Genomic DNA, 21,331 nt, shown 5'->3' on the forward strand with positions numbered 1-21,331 from the left:
CTTTGTTTAGCATTAGCTGACAGCATGTCCAAACAATTAAACTGGGCTACCATGAGAAAGGTCATTTTTAACTGCACGTTTTCGGTTTACTTTGTCCATGTAAACATTGAAATTAACCTCCCAGTCAAATGTTTGCTAGCTTGAAGAAGCTAGGTTCTTAGTGAGAAGTGCTTCATAAGTATGCTACATTGTGAAATAAAAAAGACAAAATAACTCAAATGAACAGTGGGGTAATGAGGTAAAGACATATATAGCATAACAGAAAAGGATAATAATTAAACGTCACGGTTTTGTGATCAAGCCCGACTGTTTGTAGTCCTGACTGACGTCCTAAGGACTACAACTCCCAGGTTGGAGGAGGGACCTTCACGTCGAGCGCACGAGCCGCAACAGCAGCAGCTGGTGCAGCCGAGGAGGTTACTTTTGTTACCGCGGAGCCACCGGAGAGAAGACGGCCGAGCGAAACCTCTCGGAAAAGTGTGAACAGTTGGAGGAAAACGGCACGACCAAACGCCTGGTGCCGGTGCCTGGTGGTGGCAGGTGTTCCTCGAACTTGTCAGCGGATTTGAGCGTTGTGTTTTCGCCGAAAAAAAGGAGGTCTTTTTTCTCAAAGTTGAGCCGAAGAGGAGTTCTCTCGTTCAGGATGTCGGACTGAGACAAAGGGGTCTGGGGGGCATTCCCGTCGGAGCGGTGAGTGGCACATGTACTAACCACCGAGATGAAAAGTTCACCAGTATGCTGCCGTGTTGACGGTACCGTCTGTGTCGGTGTGGAGGCGTTTAGTTTCACCTCAGCGTGTTGTTTTCGTCCTTTAAACGAGTATTTCTGAGGTGGGTGGCCAGTTAACTTGTGTAGCCTCACTGTTTGGCCAGTGTCTCGTGGTGCCGACGCGTTTTGAATGATAACCAAAGTGTGTTGCTTGTTAGTAATAATGTCCTCACACCGAACAACCACGGTACACATAAGTGACATTAGCGAAAGGCTGTTTTTATTCGTTTGACCCACAGCGTGGTCGAGCGGGCATTTAACAGAGCCATTTAAATTCCCGAGCAGAGAAAATGGCCTATATAGGCAGAGCGACCACTGCTGCGGGGTTAGCTAGGTGTTCAAAAACTTTACCAAAACGGCCCTATTTCTCAAAAAACATTATTTCTTTTCTTGCCAGTACACACACAATTATCTAGCTGATAAAATCCGAATTCCATTTCAGTTAGTAATTTTGCAGAATAATTTAAAATCGACCCCTCTCTTGTAGCAGATTGTTTTCTCTGTAAGCATCCTGTTTTAAAACGAAACATTTTCCAGCTATCCTCACTACTTTTGACCCAGCATGTCACTTCCCTTGGTGTTTTTTTTTTTTTTTTTTTTTTTAACTTTGCACACATCTGTCTCAGCAGGTTTAACTTGATTCTTGAGGTCTCCTCTGGATGGGAAAGATGGAGAGGGAGTTGCATTGGTGGAAAGGACAGCTAGCTGCAGATATCCATCAATCCCTCCGCATCAAGGTGAGTCTGCTCTTATTTTTTTAACATGTTAAGAAACTGATGCTGACATGCCGATTGCGTGTGTTTCACAAATCATGATATTTACATTGAAAATCCTTAAATCTGTGTAGCTTTTTCCATCCTCCAACAACCTAAGAATACAATTTGGCGTAAAAAAAGAAGAAGCTTGGAACATCTAGGAAACTTAAATGACCAAACAGTCAGTCAAGAATATAAGTATGGCAGTCATTTATCAATCTGCAGATAAGAGAGAGAGACATTTTGATGCAGAATTTTCACAATTTTCTTTGACATTTTATCAATCAGATTATTATTTTGAAGAGGATAACTTGATTACAGCTCAATAAAATTCAGCAATTAAAGAAATAAGCATGACTTGCAGCCCTAGGAATAGGCCAGTCTTAACTAGAGTCTGACTTGTATATCGGTTGGCTGATGTTATTTGCTGATTTTGGCCCATCACTAATATATCCAATTTGGCTGTCTGAAATGCGCCAATATAAAAAATAACATCTTTTAAGAGATTATATTGCCAGAAATATGTCTTGGTATTTCATAATTATTGAAGTCCTGTTGAAGTTTACTTTTTCAGTGTGTTAATGTAATTTCTGACAGTAAAGATTGTTAGCTATAAAATATCCTGCCGCCAATACACATTTTTGTAACAGTTGTTTGATAACCTTTTGAGGGATCAAGTGGCCAATATATGGATATCAGAATATTTACTCATGTATCAGTTTGGCTCTAGTCTGAACCATCAAAACCTGTTTTGATATTCCACAGCAGCATCTAAGCACATTATACACCACACAATGTACTGAAAGTTATGGGGAAAATATAATTACATGGTCCTGTTGTCTATTTAAACATGATCTAAATTAGATTACATGGTGGAGTTAAGGCTCATTAATTGAGAATGTCTTAATTAACCTCAGAGCGTGATCATATTTCTTCCCATGTGTCACTTTAATGGAGACATCTGTCACTTGACTGGCATGTCAGAGCTGGGACTCTGCTGCCAGCTTCACACTGAGGGAGCTGAATACAGATCTGGTTTTAGATATCAGGTGCCTGAACATATTGAAGATTGTATGCATGTGTAGAGTCAGGACTGAAGTCTACATCAGATTGTGAATCATAGGTTTGTGAGCCTTTTATAATGAGTCATTCGTTTACGCGCAGGTTTACTCATGCTGCACAATGTCTGACTCACAGTGAGCTGTCAATTAGCCTTAAAATCTGTACGCAGAGCGGGAAACTAAATGACACACCCACTCTTTTTTAACATACTATAATGAGAGAGCAATGGTCTAATGTTAGGTTTGATTGTTCTATATCAGTATTTCTGGTGAAATCCCAAGCAAGTGGCTCACCACAGTATATAGTGTATATCATTGCAACGCTTTGATATTAGAAATATCTGCTAGTGAAATGAGAAGTGTTCTTTTATTTTGATTTGACAGATTAGATTTGATTGCTTTATTCAATCACGTTTAGCAAACAAAATACTGTATATCTGTCTTTGTGTTTTATCTCATAGTAGTTCTACCGGACCTTTTTAGAGCCTATTTTTCTCCTGTTTCTAGATACTTTTGACTGTGTATCTCAAGCTTAGGGCTACAGCTAACAACTGTTTTATGACCGATTACACTGACAATTATTTTCACGATTAGTTGATAAACTGTCATGTATGTGAAAACCCAAGATTATCTTTTTTGATAGCTTGTTTAAATGCACAGCAAATAACTTAAACCATTAAATGATCTTTATAAAAATAGCTTTTTTCAGGAAGGCAATCTTTTGATTCCTCAGAGGAATAAAGGCTTGATGTTTTGAAGACTGAAATATTTGTATTTAAGTGGTATCACTTGCAACACTCTTAGATCCTATCAGGATATTTTTCTAATGCTGTAACAGCATATTTAATTAGTTAGTAATTAGATTGAAAAGAAATTGGCATTTTTGCTTGAAAGACAACTTGAACCATTTGGATAGACATCTTTATACTTGCATGCAAGCAAAAGCAAAGCCCAGGGTGTAATAAATTGGAATTATGGTGACCAAGACCATAAGACCAATAAGGAAGACCGGGTCCTTACACTTAAGACGTTTCTGTGCCATGGGTCAAAATACACAAGATAAGAACAGGAACTCAGTTGGCTGACAATAATAAGACAACGCTTGGAATGGAAATATTAAACAATAACAATGAATATACACTCATATCCCATACAAAGTAATTTGTTTAATAAGATGATGGAATGGAATTAACGATACTGAGATGTTTCTTGGGTGCTTTATGTTCACTCTGTTTTCATCCTGAAGGAATTAATTGATGATGATTATGTAAGCAGATGATTATCAGAAAATACCGCAGAATAATTCTTTCCATTGAGTTATTGATTGAACAATGTTATGGGATTTTATTTTGTATTTGATTTAGTATTTTATTGACTGATCAACTAATCTAAAACCTCTCTACAGATTAATTGAAAATAACAATCATTCTCAGTCCTTATATTTCCTGTTTTAAAGGAGCAGATTGCTATAAAATGCTTTACAGCACTAAAAACCTTTGAGGGATTGTGGTGTATATTTTACAGATGTGGGGTGAATTGAAAGCGCAGTAAAATTTGTACTGGTGAAGAACGGTGAAACTGGTGTCAGAGCTGTGTGTAAAAAGGCCTTCACAGTGTTCAGATTTCCTACATGGCGCCTGCTCCCCCACCGTCTCATCCAGCCTTAATGACGTTTGCTGCAGCGGTAATGCCCTGATGTGGGAGATAGCTGTGGTGTGTAGCATGTGGCAAATTATCAGACATGCAAATCAGGCGGAGGCAGCTGTGGAATCCTTAATTATGGTGCGGGTCTCCCACAAAGGCACCTCTCCACCCCCCCGTAGCCCCTCCAGACTCAGTCAGCCTCTCCCCCCTTCACATCCACCCCCATTCTCCTTCTGCCCTTGTACCACCAGACAGACAGATGGACCAGAGGTAGAGGCTGAAGCAGTGGGAGGAGAGGAGAGTTTGGGGAGGATTGGGTGGTATGGGTAGTTGTGGCACTGGGGGTGGAGTGGCTGTATGTGGATTTGGGAGGAGGGCGGCTGTTACTGTTTATTTTTGGATTCCATTGAAGTGTCAGATTGAGCATCATTTGTTGTCTTAGTTCAGCTAAAAATTAAAAAATGACATTTTGTCTGACAATGTTGGGACATTTTGCCCTCACAGCACAATGTGTTTTCAGGGTTTGTACAAAGTCTTGAAGTTTGGGGAATTCCAACAGTTTTTAAGATAAATAATACGCTTGATTTCGTGTATATGCTTGGAAACTCTTGATTTTCAACATAATCTTGTCTCATCTACACAGTCACTCATGCTAACAAAAATCTCTTAACATTTCTAAATGACACAATCCTGTCTGCATTGAAATTGGCAAACAATTGGCAAACATTTGGCACATTGATTTGGTTTAGGGACCTTGAAAGTGCTCGAAAACTGGTTAAATTTCACTCTTTACAGCTGTACGAACCCTGTGTTTTTCTAAGTACTGACTAAATCATGCGTTCTTCTGATAAATACAGAGCCTTAAAGCCACAATGGGGCCCGTTGAAGCCAGCTTCAGGTCAGGAATGTTCCTAAACAACAGTCCCGACATGATGTGGATGTCTCTGTATTTCTCCTCTAATATAAGGACCCCTCACAGTTTGAACTTAAAGAGATTAATGTACCAATCCCCAATCTCTTATTAAATCCAAATCAAAAGCCCTTGTTTTTACTCAAACTCACAACGAACAAAAAACAACAACTAAAATGTTTTTGTGATATAAGCAGCTTAGACACAGAGATGGTACTTGCTGTTTTTACATGCACTACTTCATGTTTTTTTTGTTTGTTCCTCTGAGGCAAATTTTGAAACTGGAGCCTTTTGCTCTCCAGTTTTCTGTTGCTGATTGTAAAGATACCCGAGGCTGATTGAATGCTAATGCCCCTGAGTATCTTCCTTCCACTTTGAAACACATGCAGCTAATTGAACATGAATAGGAGATGTTCTAGGGGTGAAACCTAATCCTATCTTCTACTCAACCTCCGCTCGAGGAACCATGCCCCCCCCACACACACTTACACACACCCTCAGTTCTTTGCTCTAAGACCCCTGCAATGACCCATATTAGCTCCTGCTCTCTGCTGTGACAGTGAATTAAATGAAATTGAAATGAGGCTGAAGCATAATCAAACATTTCTGATGGTAAATTGAGTTTTATTCTTGGTGTGGGTATTTTAGACACACAGCAGCGTTCCTGTCAGCAGTAAAACCCAGTCAGCAGGAGACATGCATGGCTCACTATTATTATGCATATTCCTTACAACCCCCGTGTTTCTCCACGGCTTCTTCCTGGCCACCCTGCTCCTCTGCTGCTCCTCACACACTCCTCATTTATATCCCCCTCATCCCTCTTCTCTTCTCCTTCTCCAGGAGCTGAAGCTGCCGGTCTACCGGGCCCACTCCCCACAGATTGGCATGCGACGGTACTTTGCAGACTTGTTGGCCATCCTGAGTAATCGCTACCAGCTATGTCCTACAGCACGCCACCTGGCCGTCTACCTGCTGGACTTGTTCATGGACCACTACGATGTGGCCGTCAAGCAGCTCTATGTCATCGCTCTCTCCTGTCTGCTCCTAGCTAGTAAGATCATTACATCTTTCATTTATTCCATCTACTTGATTGTTTTATGCTTTAGGTAGCTTTTTGCCTGACAGGAACATTTTTGGATTTTCCTCTCAAGACTTGGTTTAAATTAATCTTTTGGAAACTATTTCTTAACTAGGATTAGGTTTTGTGCTCCACCTTGAAAAGCACTGTATGTTGACTTGATCTGTTAATGCAGAGGAGCTACACTGCAAATCTTCTGTGTTAAGGGAAATACTGCGACTGTGGTTTATGCACAGATGGCACAAGGTGAAACACTTCCTGCAACAAGGCTAATTTGAGTTATGCTCAAGAGACCATGGTGGTATTTTTTTTCACCCAGCTCCACTTTTCAGACTGATGCGATAGGCTGTAATGACAGTTTACTGTAGCTGCAGCGCTGGTTTGAAAAAAACAAGGTTGCCATTGTGGTGGGATGACTGTGCCATTGTTTAAGGAGAAACTGTTGGGGATTTAGTTTTCATCTGAAGAAAATTTAGTATGTCTTTGAATCTTGGTCTGGGTCTGCTGCTGTTACTTTAGTCCTATCCAGTCAGTTTGACATGTACTAGTATCACACCTACTGAGGTCAAAATGCACTCTAATCACAGGTGTGAGATTGAGTTTTTCTTTTTTTACTCTGTCATTGAATGGTTGCAGAGGACAGCTTTCCCCTAATACCCATACTACAATTTTGTCTGCAGGTTTATTTTCCTGTGGCATCTTTCTCTGTGATCAGCTTAGGTTTTTATACCTAAAGGATAGTTCTAATGAAATTCATATTTGACCTATGAAATCCCACAAAAGACCAAAACAAACAATAGATTGATCCTACTAACAAGTATTTCCTTTATCCAAAGGCAGATGTAGCTTATTCCTCTGTGCCTTAGAGCTTCATTGTTTTCTCAAGACCACACAAGTATACTGGGTGACATGTTTTCTCTACATGAACATCTGTAGTTTATTTTGAGACAGTCACACATGGAAAGTGATACTGCTGTAAATACTGACTTGAACACTAAATCTGTATTAATCCACAGCTGAAAATTGTCCCAACACATTTCCTCCAGTTTGAGTAATGTTTGCTGAAAACATCAGTGACCAGCCAGGTTTCAGGAAATTACTGAACCATTAAAAAACTGAAAACAACAAAGAAAATCAAACTATACATTTATGAAAGTTGTAGATTATTGAGAGATGGACTAAGGAAATGGTCTTGGTCTTTTTATGAGATTTGTTAATAAGTAACACCTTCCTGTCTGACGTTGTGTGGATCTTTTGTAGTCTCACGATTCTTGGGTGTCCGATTGGATTTCAAAGTGATTCTCTGTTTAATGAATAGAAAAGGCGACACTTTATTTCGGTATTTTCCCTTTTGTAGGTGAACTACCAAATAACTCGTGTACACGCTGTAAATCAATTTTTGTTACTCTTACTCATGTTAGTCTCTTCCTCCAGCTATCCGTGATTCTGCAGGAGTGGGTGATCTAATGATTTAGCCTGACGATGACTAGTAACCAACATGCTTTTCTGCTGTGAAATGTAAAATTGCATCTCTTTGTGTGTCTTGAGTAAAGCAGGTGTGATAATCATTCTTCCCCTGCTGCTGCACAGTGCAGGATGTGTGGTAGTTATTAGTGTCTCTGTGTCTGTCTGGTGATTAACAGACTGTGAGGTTTTCTGTACATTAATGCAGCCCTTGGCATCATGGGTAATTAGACTAATGATGCCGTCAAAGTGGGAGTCTGGAACAGGGCCTGCTCATTTGGGAGGGCTCTGTGTGTGTGAGTGTGTAGTCGCACACAAGCCATCTTTGCAATCAGAGTAGGTTTCTGTGGTGGGATAAATTTGAATATGAGACTTGAAAGAGGTTTTATTTAAAAGCAATCTCCTGAGAATCCAAGAATAGCTTTGAGAGTTTGTGCACGAGTGATATAAATATTATCAAGCCAACCTGGACAGAGGTTCTTTTTCTATTCTCTAATAGGTTGAGTTTTTTTATTGAATCTTCTGATTGTGGCTCTCTGTTAGTCACACTCTCTACTCTCTGCTCCTCTGCCTCTGACTCCTCCAGGACTCTAGGGAGTCTCTGCCATGATTGATGAAGGCTTGAAAGGGCGTTTGATTCAAAGTTGTCTTGGGTTTTTATCTGTCCTGAGGTGCTTTGGAATCTGGCCTAGTTATTGAACAGCCTCCCCAGGTCCCTCTGCTTGCCTTTAACAAGCACATACATTGTCTTTCTTAAAATGTTCCTAGCTTCCGCACTCAGTTAATTAATCGCTAGCCCTTTTGTGCCTCTCAGTAGTCACTGCTTAATCCTGTTACTCTATTGTGTGTGTGTTTTTGTGGGTGCTTGTGTGTGCATGTGTTTGTTCAAGGATGAGCGCTTCTTCATTTGCAGGAGTAAGATTATGGTCAGTTTTTTAAACCCATAGGGATTGAGTGTTATTGACTGTTAGGCACTTATTTAGAGACTTCATCCCATTCCAGAAAATCCAATTACTCGAAGAACTCCAAATCTGGTGTAATTTTATGTGGAAACTGAATATTACCATTTAAAAACTAGTCTGCTTCCTCAAACTTAAGTTTCTATTGTGTTTCATTCCATGAAGTCCTGCAGGGATCGCATCAGTCTTCCTGGCAGATCCTGGTCCCTGAAGTCACAGCTCTGCATACTGCAGCTATTTGTTATGGTAAATGACATCATTGATGTGCCTCTGCTGCCAGCACAAGAATGTTAGATTTCTTTTGTTCAAGGCTTTGTTTATTTATTATTTTATTTAAGTTTTTGTTTGACTTTTGATTGTGGAAGCTCTTGTGATCTGTTTTATGGTGGGTCACTGCTATAAGTTTTGTTGAAACTGGATTTAATCGTTTTGTTCACTGAACCAGATTCATTCCCTAAACAAAAAAACAAAAAAAGGAGCATCCTGTGAAATGCACAAGAAGGTTAGTCATATTGATTGCACAGTGCACTTACATAGGCCTTGGAGCCCGGGGGTGGGGTGGAACTGTGTGCTGAGGGGCACCTGCCATATGCTCTCCGAGCTAGGCCTCAAACAAAAGCCCGTCAAATGCAAGCAGGACAGCCAGCCAGGCAGCCAGACCCTTCCCAGAGAGGGGGAGGGGAGCAGAGACTGAGGGCTGGAGGTTGTAGTGTGTGCAGACGTGTGTTTGTCTGAGTGTGTATGGTTTTTGCTAAATGAGGAGATGGTCACTGTGGCAACCTTTGGATAAACCTATGGACTTTTTTTTGATTATCTAATTAAAATTCACATTGGAGTGTAATCCATTAGAGAATTTCCCACTGAAAGGGCACTACTTTACTGCCACATAACCATTTAAGCGACTGGGCTCTGATGGTGTCCTTTTACCTTTTGCTGGCGGCTCTGTTTCCTCCTGTTCTCTCACCTTGTCAGGGACAGGCAGAGAGAGCCAGTCCCGGGACAGGCTGGCCAGTAAAAAGCAGCCCCACATCCCTGGGGGGTTGGGAAACGAGGGGAGCGGTACTTCAAAGGCAGGTCGGCCGCTGATGTTAAACAGGGCAGAAAGGGAGGTAGAGGTGGCGGCCTGCAAAATGGGACATGTTAGAACTGAACCACTCAGCAGGGGGCCCTGAAATGTAGATTAATAGGAACTCACTTCCCCCATTTTCCCTGTCTGAGAGGTTCGACAATAATTCTGATGGAATGGTGGGGCACTTGTAATTAAAGGAATTATGTAAAGATGTACAGATGGGTTTGGAAAAGTTAATATTATTCATTATTATAACATGCTACAAAAGCACCAGTGCTCTTTTTTGTTCATATGCAAGTGCAAATGTTTGAATTTAATTATATTTTGTGTTTTGTTGTGTAACGCCCGAGGCTCCGTTTGCCCACACACTCCCTCTGTCAGCCCTCATCACCCATACTGCAAGGTGCTTTACATCTTCAGTCGATGAATCCTCTAAAAACGCACCACACACACATACAAAGATACACAGGGCTGGGTTTCTAGGATTCTCCATGGTCACCCAAGCATTAGCATCAGGGGTCAAGGGTCAGCCGAGGCCTACATTGTAAGAGCTGGCGGGGCCAGGGGTGGCAACATGGAGATTCTGTGATGGAGCTGTGACCAATTTCACACTCCCAATGAAAGATGAACCAGCTAATAAAAAGGGTTTAAAGAGCAGAGGAAATTCCTCCATGGCTGTCAAGTCAAGGAGAAAAGGAAGTGGAGAATGGGGAAGAAATGAAGATCGCTTTAAATCTTCAATCTGTATTGGCAAGAGATCGTCAACATTAAATAATAGTAGACTGTAGACAACTTAAAAACAGTTCAATATATCCACATTATTTCCATCATCCAGGTAGTCATGTTGATGGATTCATTTGTAGCCCTGCTTCAAGATGTGCTTCGTAGATGGATATAGATAGATTGCACATATCTGTCTATATCTGTATATCTATCTATCTCTATATCTATAGAGATAGATATGGAGAGATATCTTTATAGATAGATGGACAGGTAGACAGACTAATAAAGGATAATGGATTTTTCCAATACACTTCCAGAGGAATTACAGAGATGGTGTACAATGCAACTTAGAGGGACCTTCTATCCCAGTACTTGTTGTAGCACTTTACATACAGTTGTCATTTGATATTCACAAAAATATGTAATCAATATCCTGTCCATCATGTCTGATTTCTGCAACTGCTTAATTTCTATTAGCGGTTTAGGGATTTGTGCATAGTGCCTAGTTTATTTTGGTCACCTAAAGCCATGTTTCCAACTAAAGTATCCAAACTAAAATAATGTCGCCAGAATTTAATTTAGATCCTGGTCCCTGTGGTGAGTCCCTCTAAATATTCCTAGTCTCTCGGGAAAGTTCCTGCTGTGCAAATGTGGCTTTACATTTCTTTTAGAGGAACTTAACTACTTTGAGGACTGATGGAAATGGACTAGAATTACATGTCTGCAGTGTGAAGAGCAACAGAAACACAGGCCTTTCTTTGTGTGAGAATACAGCTCTCAGGTTTCCAAACAGCCCTATCACTCGAAACCTCTCCCACCCCCACCTCCAACTCCACCTCTTTCCCAAACAGCACACCTGGGGGAAGGCCTTGCATCCCAGCCTTACCTCTCTCTAACCCCTGACCTTTAACTTCCCCGTTAACCCGACCTTTTCTCATCATCACCATCACCTGTGGGTGGGATGAGAAAGAAGAGGTTGCAGTGTACGGAAAGTTATGTGAAGAAAAGGAAGTCTTTTTTCTTCATCAGTGTTTCTTCCCACATGGCTGATTAAAGATAGGATCATTCAGCCATCTGCATTCCAGGTAGACTGCACTTGCAAGAGAGGAATGCGCCGTCTCTTTCAGGCCACATTCACACAGTAAAACGTTACAGGGGGCTGCATTAGTTTTGGCATGTTTTTACAGGGTATCCGTGAGAAGATGACATACAGATAAGGAAGTGCAGTTTATGGCTCATCATCTAAAACAAGCTGTTTCAGATGTGCAACTTGTGTGTCCAAAAATAAAACAGTTGAATGACTACAAAGTATTTAAATTGGTATGTGCACTTTGGATTACCCAGTATGGTATACTGTATGTCTGTAACTAGAAGCTTTAACAGTTGACATGAACTTTTTGGTCAGGTTTTTAGTCTTGTATACATATTAATAAATTAGATATTTCCTGGTCTAAATAGTAACTCAGGTAATAATAGCTTGTATGTTCACTTAAAGATCCTGTACATCTGTTTGTAATGACGCTTTACAAACAAATCCTTTTTTTCACCCTAACAATTTGCTTCCTGTTTACAACAGCCTGCACATGCTGAGTGTATGTGAAAGGCCGTGGGAGATACAGTCTCAGCATTTTCAACACTGGTTTTTCCTTCATTAACTATGAACTTAAGTCTTAATGAGTTGAACTAGGCTGTGGGTAAGACAAGCAAGGGGACAACTCTTAGTTACTCTCTTCTGTAACTTGGTCCATTTAATGAACACTGACCATGGTGATGCATGACTTCAGTCTTTCATATATCACTCATGAGCTTAACCATCGCTAACAGGAGAGGGAAGTTGCACCATGCTATGTAGTTCCAAATTTAACATAAAGAGGAGAATACAATATAAAAGAAAAAAATATCAATAATGAAATGCTGCCAGTTGTCTTGAGAAACCAGAAACTGAATATGTTAATCTACAAAATAAAATTAACCATCCCAAAGATGAATCTTTTTTTAACTGAGCTTAGTCTGAGATTATTTCTAAAATACTTGTGTGGATAGAGATTTTTTTTCTTTTTTTAAAAACATTTCCAAATGTACCCATGTAGGTGTGGACTAGGCCTCAGACCAAACAATTAATCAATCAAATAAGTATTGTAAATAATAGTTAGCCCTATCTTAAATCAACACTTCAAAGCATACCTGCCTCTGTTGCTTGATGATGTTGGATTTGACTGCAGATAAAGAAGAAACTGGATCAACTGTTTTTGCTACCCTGTGGCTACACCCCTGCTGTGCCAACTCATTGAAATGAATGTAACCACTGTTTTGTCATACAGACTGTGATATACTCAGGAGTCATCCCTTTATTCATTAAATGCAACCAGTTTGTGGCTCTAATCATACTGTACTTCTGTAGGTCTCTCTGAAGTTGCTTTGTTTTTTGTTTTTAAACCTTTTGGGCATCTCGTGTCTCTCATGTGCCTGGTCACCCACAAAAGAGTAATGACAGAGCACAATGATGAGATTGACTCGTGCGGTGTCTTTCCTAAGATCAAAGAGGCTGGGCCTTTGAGGAGATTGGGCCATTGATGGCTTTTTATGGCAGAGTCTGTGTGGACATAGGAGTCTAGCAACAGACAGTCCTGATCAAGAGGATATGAGGGTGAGAGAATGGGGCAAGTGTGGACGAGGGCGGTAGAACGATCGTGGTGGGTGTAAACAGCCCTGCTTCATAGTACTTCCTGTTCTGGTGGAGAGTTGCCATTATTGCCTCTCTGCTAATTACCCCTGTGGCCTGTCGGGCTGCAGACCCCCTTCCCATCACCCTCCCATTCCCTCCCTCTTCCTCTCTCCTGCCCTGCTTAATGGTCGGTCACAACATCAGTGGTAAAACTCACACTTGGTAGGCAGACGCCCCACTCCCTGAGACGTGGGTATAAAGAGGTAAATGAGGTCCTTGAAAGATGACCACAGTAGCTGTGGCTCTATAGTCAATTGTTGTCCACTTCTCACTGGTCAATAAAGCCCTTGTTTTTAATGTTTGGTTGCCATGGTTTTAGATTAGAGGCCAAGATTTACCCCTGAAGAAGGTTAAAATTTCCAACTGGATGCATATTTGAAATAACTTAATAACCTAGCCAGAGGATGCCGTACCAAGCAGAGACTGATGGCACAGTGTGTGCAAATGCATTCTTATTTTTGGTCTCATACCAAGCATGCTTTCTTTAAATGAAGAATAATTCTGGGTAAAGCTAGAGATATTTTGGAGCTAGAGCTAAACAAGTCAGTCAGGCCAGTATATCGGTCAGTGTCAGATTATTGCAGACCAAAGTGCTTGCGTTTATGTTTGCTGGTAAATAACAAGAAGTAGGAGTGCAGCAGTGCCAAAGATTTTCCAGTCATTTGGAAATTGTTGCCATTAAATTGCTTGTTCTTTTTAACTCTCCCACTGATCACAAAAATCGGTAAAAAGAAAGAGCTCTTTATCAAAGTTAACGCTTTAAATGTGTTCTGTCGAAGTTGTGCTGGAAGTCAGTCATTAGTTTATGGTAGCACACTCTGTTTCTAAACTAATGTTTGCCTCTGTTTTTACTCTGTTAGCGGACCAGGGAGAGGCACTGAGCTGAGGCACTCAAGAATGTGCATAAAGTCACATCCTTTGGGCTGTTGTGGGATTAACAGCCTAAACAATTTAAACAAATAATCCACAGGCTTGTGTAGGCTTTTGAGCGAGACGAGGAAGGTCTCATTTTCACGTCATGTTACAATCTGCTCTCACGTGGCCAATGAAGAAGTGAATGATTTATGAAAATTGCTAAAAGTTGTTACCTACAGCCCCTTTAAGGGGCCATCCACACGGGCGAAAACGATCTTTTTTTCTCCGTCTTCCTCGTCATTGTTTTAAGAATATTTGCGTCCACACGAATCCACTGAAAATGAACTACAGCGTTTTCGGTCGTTTTCAGTGGATCCGTCGCAAATATTCTTAAAACGATGACGAGGAAGACGAAGAAAAAAAAGATTGTTTTTGCCCGTGTAGACGGCCCCAAAGTCTGCCATTGATGTATTAAAAACCTGTATATAAACACATGATGGTTCATGACCTTCTATAATGCAGTTGTAAGCAGATATGAGGACATTTTAACTTACTTAAAGGTATTTTCCATTTTTACAACTTTGTTCACAAAAGGAGTTATAATTGTTGACACCTACATGATCAACAAATATATCTGCTATTGCTTTGATAAACCATGAACTTTAAGTGTTACCTTATTAAAAACAGTCATTCTTTTTATAAAACACATGTAAATTGGTCCGCATATCATTATTGTATGTGCAAATATTGATATCAACCTCAAAACTCCAGTATTGGTCGAGCTATGATTTTGGCTGCCTTTCTGTTTCATTGTAAGTTTTCAGTGTATCCCCACATCTTCCTACTGAAAGCTGTGAGTAGCTAAAGCACATGCTCCAGAGGGAAACCTGACACCCCCTCGCCCTCATTCTTTAAAGTTTGAGCAGAGGAGGCCTGTTGGACCCTTAGATTAAAGACAGAATTGCCCCTCTTCATTGGTCACATTGACCCTGGGGGCCTCGGGCTGTTGCCATGGAAAGAAGGATGTCTTGGGATGGGGAGGGGGCTCACCATAATGGCCCTGCTGTAATGTCTGCAAGGGTCTTTAGTAAGTGAGAGGGACAGAAATATTAGAGATCAAGCTGACTGGCTTTTTCATAGAAAGTGTTAGGCTTATATAATCCACAGTAAGTGCCCCATACTCTGTAAGCCTATAGTGACGCTTCCCTATTAGTGTTGAAGCCCAGCTTTACAGCCAGATGTTCAGTAATAGTCAGCTTAATTGCTAATGCTTAGCAGACACTTGTCAGGTTTTGTGGAAGCTGGAGTAAGTATCTTTACGGCTGACCATAAACATTTTCCGTGTGGCTGCAGATGATGATATTCATTGTGATACTCGGAGAATGCAATTAATAACCCCTCTTTTGCACAATGAACAATTTTGTTTTGAATGAACGAAAAAATATATTTTCTGATTACAGCTTCTTAAATGTGAATAATTACTGGTTTATTTACTGCTCATCATTTTTTTAAAAAAAATCATAATTTTCCTACATTTTTAAAGAGCTAACAACTAACCCATTAATCTAGAAAATAATCAACAGATTAATCAACAATTAAAAAAATGTGAGTTGCAGCCATAATGGGATGTATGTCATTTTTTGATTGATAAATCTAAACGATTAATTGTTTGTCAAAACTGTTACAGATGCATCTGTTTGTCAACCAATGTGATTGTTTCTCTGTTAGATTTGCCTTTTTGTGGGATGTGTTTTTGTATAATGGTGAAAAACAGAAGTACTGCTTTGATACACTTGAGGGTTTTCAGCCTATAATATAACCAAATCCAGGATTCAAAGACTTGATGTTAAATTCTATGCTGTAATAACACATTTTAATCTTGTAGACACTGTGTGTACAGAGAAAGCATTATTAGGTATTCATGTGAATAATTGGAATTTAACTGTTTGTGATGCACAGAAATGTCGAGTATGGTTGGTCTTTATTTATAAAATGACAAAAGTGGCTGTGGAGTATTTATTAAACACCATTTCTTATTACTTTTCTTTCCAGGTAAATTTGAGGAGAAGGAGGATCGGGTTCCCAAACTCGAGCAGCTGAACTCTCTAGGCTTCATGTGCAGCCTGAACTTGGTTCTCAACAAGAAGGATCTGATCAAAATGGAGCTTCTGCTGCTGGAGACCTTTGGCTGGAATTTGTGCATGCCCACACCCGCCCACTTTATTGACTACTACCTCCATGCCTCGGTGCAGGAGGGCGACCTCTACAACGGCTGGCCCCTCTCCTCCCTCTCCAAGACCAAGGCCTTCATGGACAAATACACTCACTACTTTCTGGAAGTCTCACTGCAAGGTGGTTTAAGAGGATGAAGATTTACTGGACTTTGTTTAGCTCATGGTGTGAGCTTGATCAATAAATGTATGAAACTCTTTCTCTGTGTTCTTCTAGATCATGCCTTCCTAAGTTTCAGACCATCCCAGGTTGCTTCTGCGTGTGTGGCATCGTCTCGAATTTGTCTTCAGATTTCCCCAAGCTGGACGACTGCGCTGCATCTGCTAACAGGCTACAGCTGGGACCACCTCACTCAGTGCATTGAACTCATGTTGCTGTAAGGAACACACACACGCACTCACACACACTCAAGTAAAGAAAAAAGATCTTGAAGAAAGCCCAGCTATCAGATGAGCCCTTTTTGAAGTATAGTGAACATCTTAAGATAGATGGCATCAAGGTCCCTGCCTTTCTGTATTTATGGTTGCCATGGTTTTGGTTTTAAGAAGCCTGTGACTGGCTTATGATGCTGTATGCATCCCCCAACTGAGCTTGTCCATCTGATAATCCTAGCTGATAGCCTCACAGCTGTAATAAAGATACACATTTCTTGGCTTGCGGGTGACTGTGATTACTTGTGTGCATCTGTCTTGTGTTTGCACATGTTCACACTAATTGTGTGGGAGTAAAAAGCCTTGGTACAGACTGATGCTAATGAATTTATGTGAGCAGCAGAGTAAAAGATGAGGCTTTCAGTCCAACACTCTGCTCTCTGTCTTAAGTGTGGATTAAGTTGTAATCTTTATTTATGTGTCCCTTTCCTTTCCACAGTGCTCATGACAATGACGTTAAAGAGGCCAACAAGACCAAATCCACCCCTCCTCACCGACCCTCCTCTCTACAGTCTCAGCCCCAGACCTCCCACCTCTCTCCAATGTCAGCCATCCAGAGACCAGCCTCATCCTCCTCCTCCACCACCTCCACACCACAGCTGCTCTTTCAGCCGGATGGCTTTCCACATCTTTCCCAGCATTCCCCATCCCTCTCCCAGCTGCAAGTGCTAGCTGACTCCCAGGCTTTGGGGCCTGTGGTGAACATGTCTCAGGACTTCCTTCAGAGCCACAGGATGGGTCTCCTTACTGGGGCTCATTCCATGACTCCCGGGGGTGGGTTTCCCTCCTACCCGAGCCTCACTTCTGGTCTCCAACCTGGGGCTCGTGCGCTGCCTCTCCAGGGTCCCATTTCTGTTCAGATGGCCCTCGCTGGAGAGCCACGTCACTGTCTAAGTATGGCCTACAGCGGGAGTTACCTGGGGGCTCATCACACTTTCACAGCAGGCTGCTTTGACAGGTGACGCCAGGAGACGGAGAGGGAACACAAGCCCATGCGGGAGTGCACTATGCTTCCGTCCCAAATTCCTACCCCAAAATATCCTTTTACAGATCTCCTCTCTCTCTCCGTCAGCTCCGCAACACCATCAGCTTGTCCAGCTCCCCCGTCCCTTTCACAGAGACGCCTCAAACGAAAGCAGAGGTCTAAAGGCAAGACCGACCCGGTGGAAATCATCACACTGACGTGACAAATGCTCCACGGACCGTGTGAAAAACTGAGGCATTGCAAGAAGTGTATTCTGAACTGGTTTTTATAAATCTGTCTCTATTAGGAGACTGTCAACACTGTGAATGAGATGAAAGCAGCAGTGTGATCTAACACCCACCTCATTCAGTGCCTGTTCTCAGTTGAGTGAAAACTGAGCCAATTTTAGAAGTGCACAGAACAAAAAGTATCTGTGATAAGGATATCTTGCTGCTCAACATAACTTTTTATTTTAGATATTTGTAATCCAAAAAACTTAACTCATTTTAGAGAGGAACAATTGGCGGTTATTATTTCGTGAGCCAACATTTTGAGGGAGCTAGAAGAAGCTGTAGATGCTCGTCGCTGACTTGGCAGGCAGCACAGAGGCTGTGGTAGGTCAGTTTTTGGTTGCGTTTCCTGAAAGTCTGCGAAGATTGATCTAACTTCTGTATTCTCTGTTGGAAATGAAGGGCTCCTCTGGGAATTCCTCACCACGTCAGCCCTCAGAGGGGACGAAGAATTCACTGTTTTGAGCACAGCAGGTGAAGTCTGCAGTCCGAACAAGCCTGCTGTGTTTAGTTTTTTTTTCACCCCTTTGTTCTCGTCATCTCTTCTCTTCTCTCCCATCTCCAAAGTCGAGCCTCATGGCAGAGCCGTCACACACCTGGCTGGCAGCTGCAGGCTTTGTCGTACTAAAGTTTTAATTTCAGTCTCCGGCACCACTCAAAGATTTTAACACAAAATGATGTGACTGGACCAGCACGGTGAAGGAGACGTGGATGTTGGTTTTGTATTGTACATATGAATTGCTGCTGCCTTCTTACGAAATGTTGGTTCTGTGTCTGTGTTAATGACTCAAATGTTTACATGAACCACTAAGTATCAGGGACTTGAACAAGATTACTTGAATATGATGCCATTGAAACATGCCATAGCTTTTATTTATGATGACTCCTTTTTTTTTTCTTGAGCTTGATTTGATTTGATTTGTTTGATGTAGTGTAGCTTTTTATACCAGCTTAGAAACACATCATTTACTAATTATAGTTTTTTTGTACCTGATTATAGAAACTGTTCAGGCTCAGGTTTCAAGGCTGAAACTAGCAGCCTTCTCATTATTCTGTGCTTTTATGCTTTAAAGTGGATGCTAATGCAGCGTCTCAGGGGCTGGAATATTCCCCTTTTTCATCACTGGACCGTACTCTGCTTACAAGTCAGTAACTGAATGCATGAAACAGTTGGTTTGCATCGTAGTGGAACAACCTCGTGGTCACTGGTCTCACACACAAACATCTGTAGCCAGTCGGCAGTAATTGCTTCCAAGATTTCTAAAGCTGCAATGCCCAATCTTCCACTTCCTGTTTAACTATAAACACGTCCAGATTCCCAGTGTTGGTCGCAAATGTTGCCCACTAGTTACCTTGGTGATACTTTAAAGGTCCGGTCTATATAATTTAGTGGCATCTAGCCATGAGGGAGCAGATTGCAGTCACCTTGTCTCACCCTCACATACTGTGAGCATGAAAGGCTCCAGTGGTATGCTCATTCCAAGGTAACATTATTTAACATTATTTTCAGGTGATTAAATACTAATGGCAACACAATTATGAACATTATATTCCATCTGTCAATATATCCCCTTAAATCCTATATACTAGACCTTTAAATGACTGGATTGTGGGATGTTGTCTGTACTCATCTGTGGCTAAAATAGGGCTGCAGCAATTATTTTCCCCAAATAATCCTTTTTATAGAAACTTAAAATTGACAGCGAAATTGTGAAAAATGTCTGTTTATAGATTCCCACAGCTCATGGTCATATGTTTGAATAGTTTGCTTTACATTACCAGCAGTCCAAAACCCAAAGATACTCAATTATTAAGCATTTATAACAAAGAAAAGCAACATTTGATAAGCTGGAACCAGAGAATTTGGGGCATTTTTGATTTTAAAAAAAAGAAAAGAAAGAAAAAGATGATTTTTCTATGCGTCCCCAAATTGATTAATCTACTAATCATGTAACTGTACTGTGGACCCCAACTTCTGAGATGACTGAACTGAAACTAGCCCCTCAGTAAGCTGGACTTGGTTGCCATTTCTCACCTGGATCTGGATTTGTGTGCAATTAAGTTCTGACTTGATGCTTCAAACTGTTCTGCTGTGGACTTTGGACATTTAATCATGTTGGGCCAAGTTCTCAGCAGTTGCCATGCTTGAGCTGTGAACCTTAGATTCTCAGTAAGACGTGTGCATTTCTCGGATAACACTACATGAAGCCTTGTGAAACTGCAACTCTCAGACTATTACAGTCATGAATCACCAATCCATGTTTGTTTTCCCACCACTGAGCAGGGTGCGTCATTGTGCTTCTCAGTGATATGAACTCAGATACTATGCCTTTTGTTTGAACTTTATTTACAATTTTGTTGTGTTTTTATTACATTCCCATTCAGTGTATTTTAGTTAAAGCCATTTGTGGTTCTGATGAATGCTGTTGGTGTGAACTAGACTCCTTTTTTATTTTATTTCTAGAGTTCAACTTTTCCTCGTAATTCATGAGCAACTTCTCACTGAGGCGTCAATGGTGCAATATGTTGTTTTTTCTGTTGAAACTGACCACAGCCATCACTGTCTCGTGTACACCACTGGTTCATCTTTTGTAACTTATTTTTGATTATTGTGTGATTTGACTTGCTGTAGCTTGATCTCCTCTAGAGAGCAGTGGGCTCTGAACACAATGAATATGTTGCATATTGCAGCCACCTCCTTCGAGTGATAGATATTACTGAATGATTTTGTCTTTTAGCTGTTGGCTGAGATTTAACCTGCATTTTTCCCTCGTGAAAGGCGCTGATGTCACTCACCAAACTACACTTTTTGTGATAGTGATGAAACGACACCACAAACTTCCAATTTATATTTTTCTATTATTTTGTACCAATTTGTAGTCTTGGTTTATGTGACACTGACTGATAGAAGGGATTCTTTTATCATAATGTGCCATGGTAAAAATAAACACACACATGAACTGAGTTTCTGAGGGCTGTGTTTCTTCACAGGAGGCATGACAGAAGTAGTGCCTGCCTGCAGCTTTAAGGGAACCACTGCCTGTATCGGTAGGAAGTCAATGCAGCAGCTCCAGTGTGAAGCCCACACACAGTCCTCCAGCTGTGACCACATGCTGTCAGCGCAACACATTATTCATTAAAACAGTGGAGAAGCACCAAAATAAAGCCAGTGGTGGACACCAACTACACTTGCTGAAGGACTTTACTTAAATACAGTTTTATTGGATTTTTGCCTGCAGTAAGTTGAGTATTTCCTTTCCTGCTCTGCTTTATACATCTTATCAGAGAGCACACATTTTCCAACAGCTACAGTTGGGAGTTACTCTGCAGATTTATTTTACATACACACAAATGATCGTGCCCAAGACTTTTACTTCCAGTGTTCTCATAACAATTTGTATCA

General features: G+C 41.0%; 1 protein-coding gene across 2 annotated transcripts; it reads left to right on the forward strand.

Moving 5' to 3' along the window:
* Window positions 1-395: 395 nt before the first annotated feature.
* Window positions 396-20,893, forward strand: ccnjl (cyclin J-like). Of its 2 annotated transcripts, none has more exons than XM_030397135.1 (6): window positions 396-690; window positions 1,395-1,505; window positions 5,979-6,189; window positions 16,064-16,363; window positions 16,460-16,619; window positions 17,114-20,893. In XM_030397135.1, exons 2-6 carry the CDS (start codon window positions 1,428-1,430, stop codon window positions 17,634-17,636), a joined length of 1,272 nt encoding a protein of 423 aa, XP_030252995.1. In that variant the 5' UTR covers window positions 396-690; window positions 1,395-1,427; the 3' UTR covers window positions 17,637-20,893. The 2 variants fall into 2 exon arrangements, with proteins under 2 accessions (XP_030252995.1, XP_030252994.1); XM_030397134.1 differs by having other exon boundaries at window positions 397-690; window positions 1,398-1,505.
* The last annotated feature ends 438 nt before the right edge of the window (window positions 20,894-21,331 follow it).

This window comes from Sparus aurata, chromosome 18 (genome assembly GCF_900880675.1).
Source record: "Sparus aurata chromosome 18, fSpaAur1.1, whole genome shotgun sequence".
NCBI lineage: Eukaryota > Metazoa > Chordata > Actinopteri > Spariformes > Sparidae > Sparus > Sparus aurata.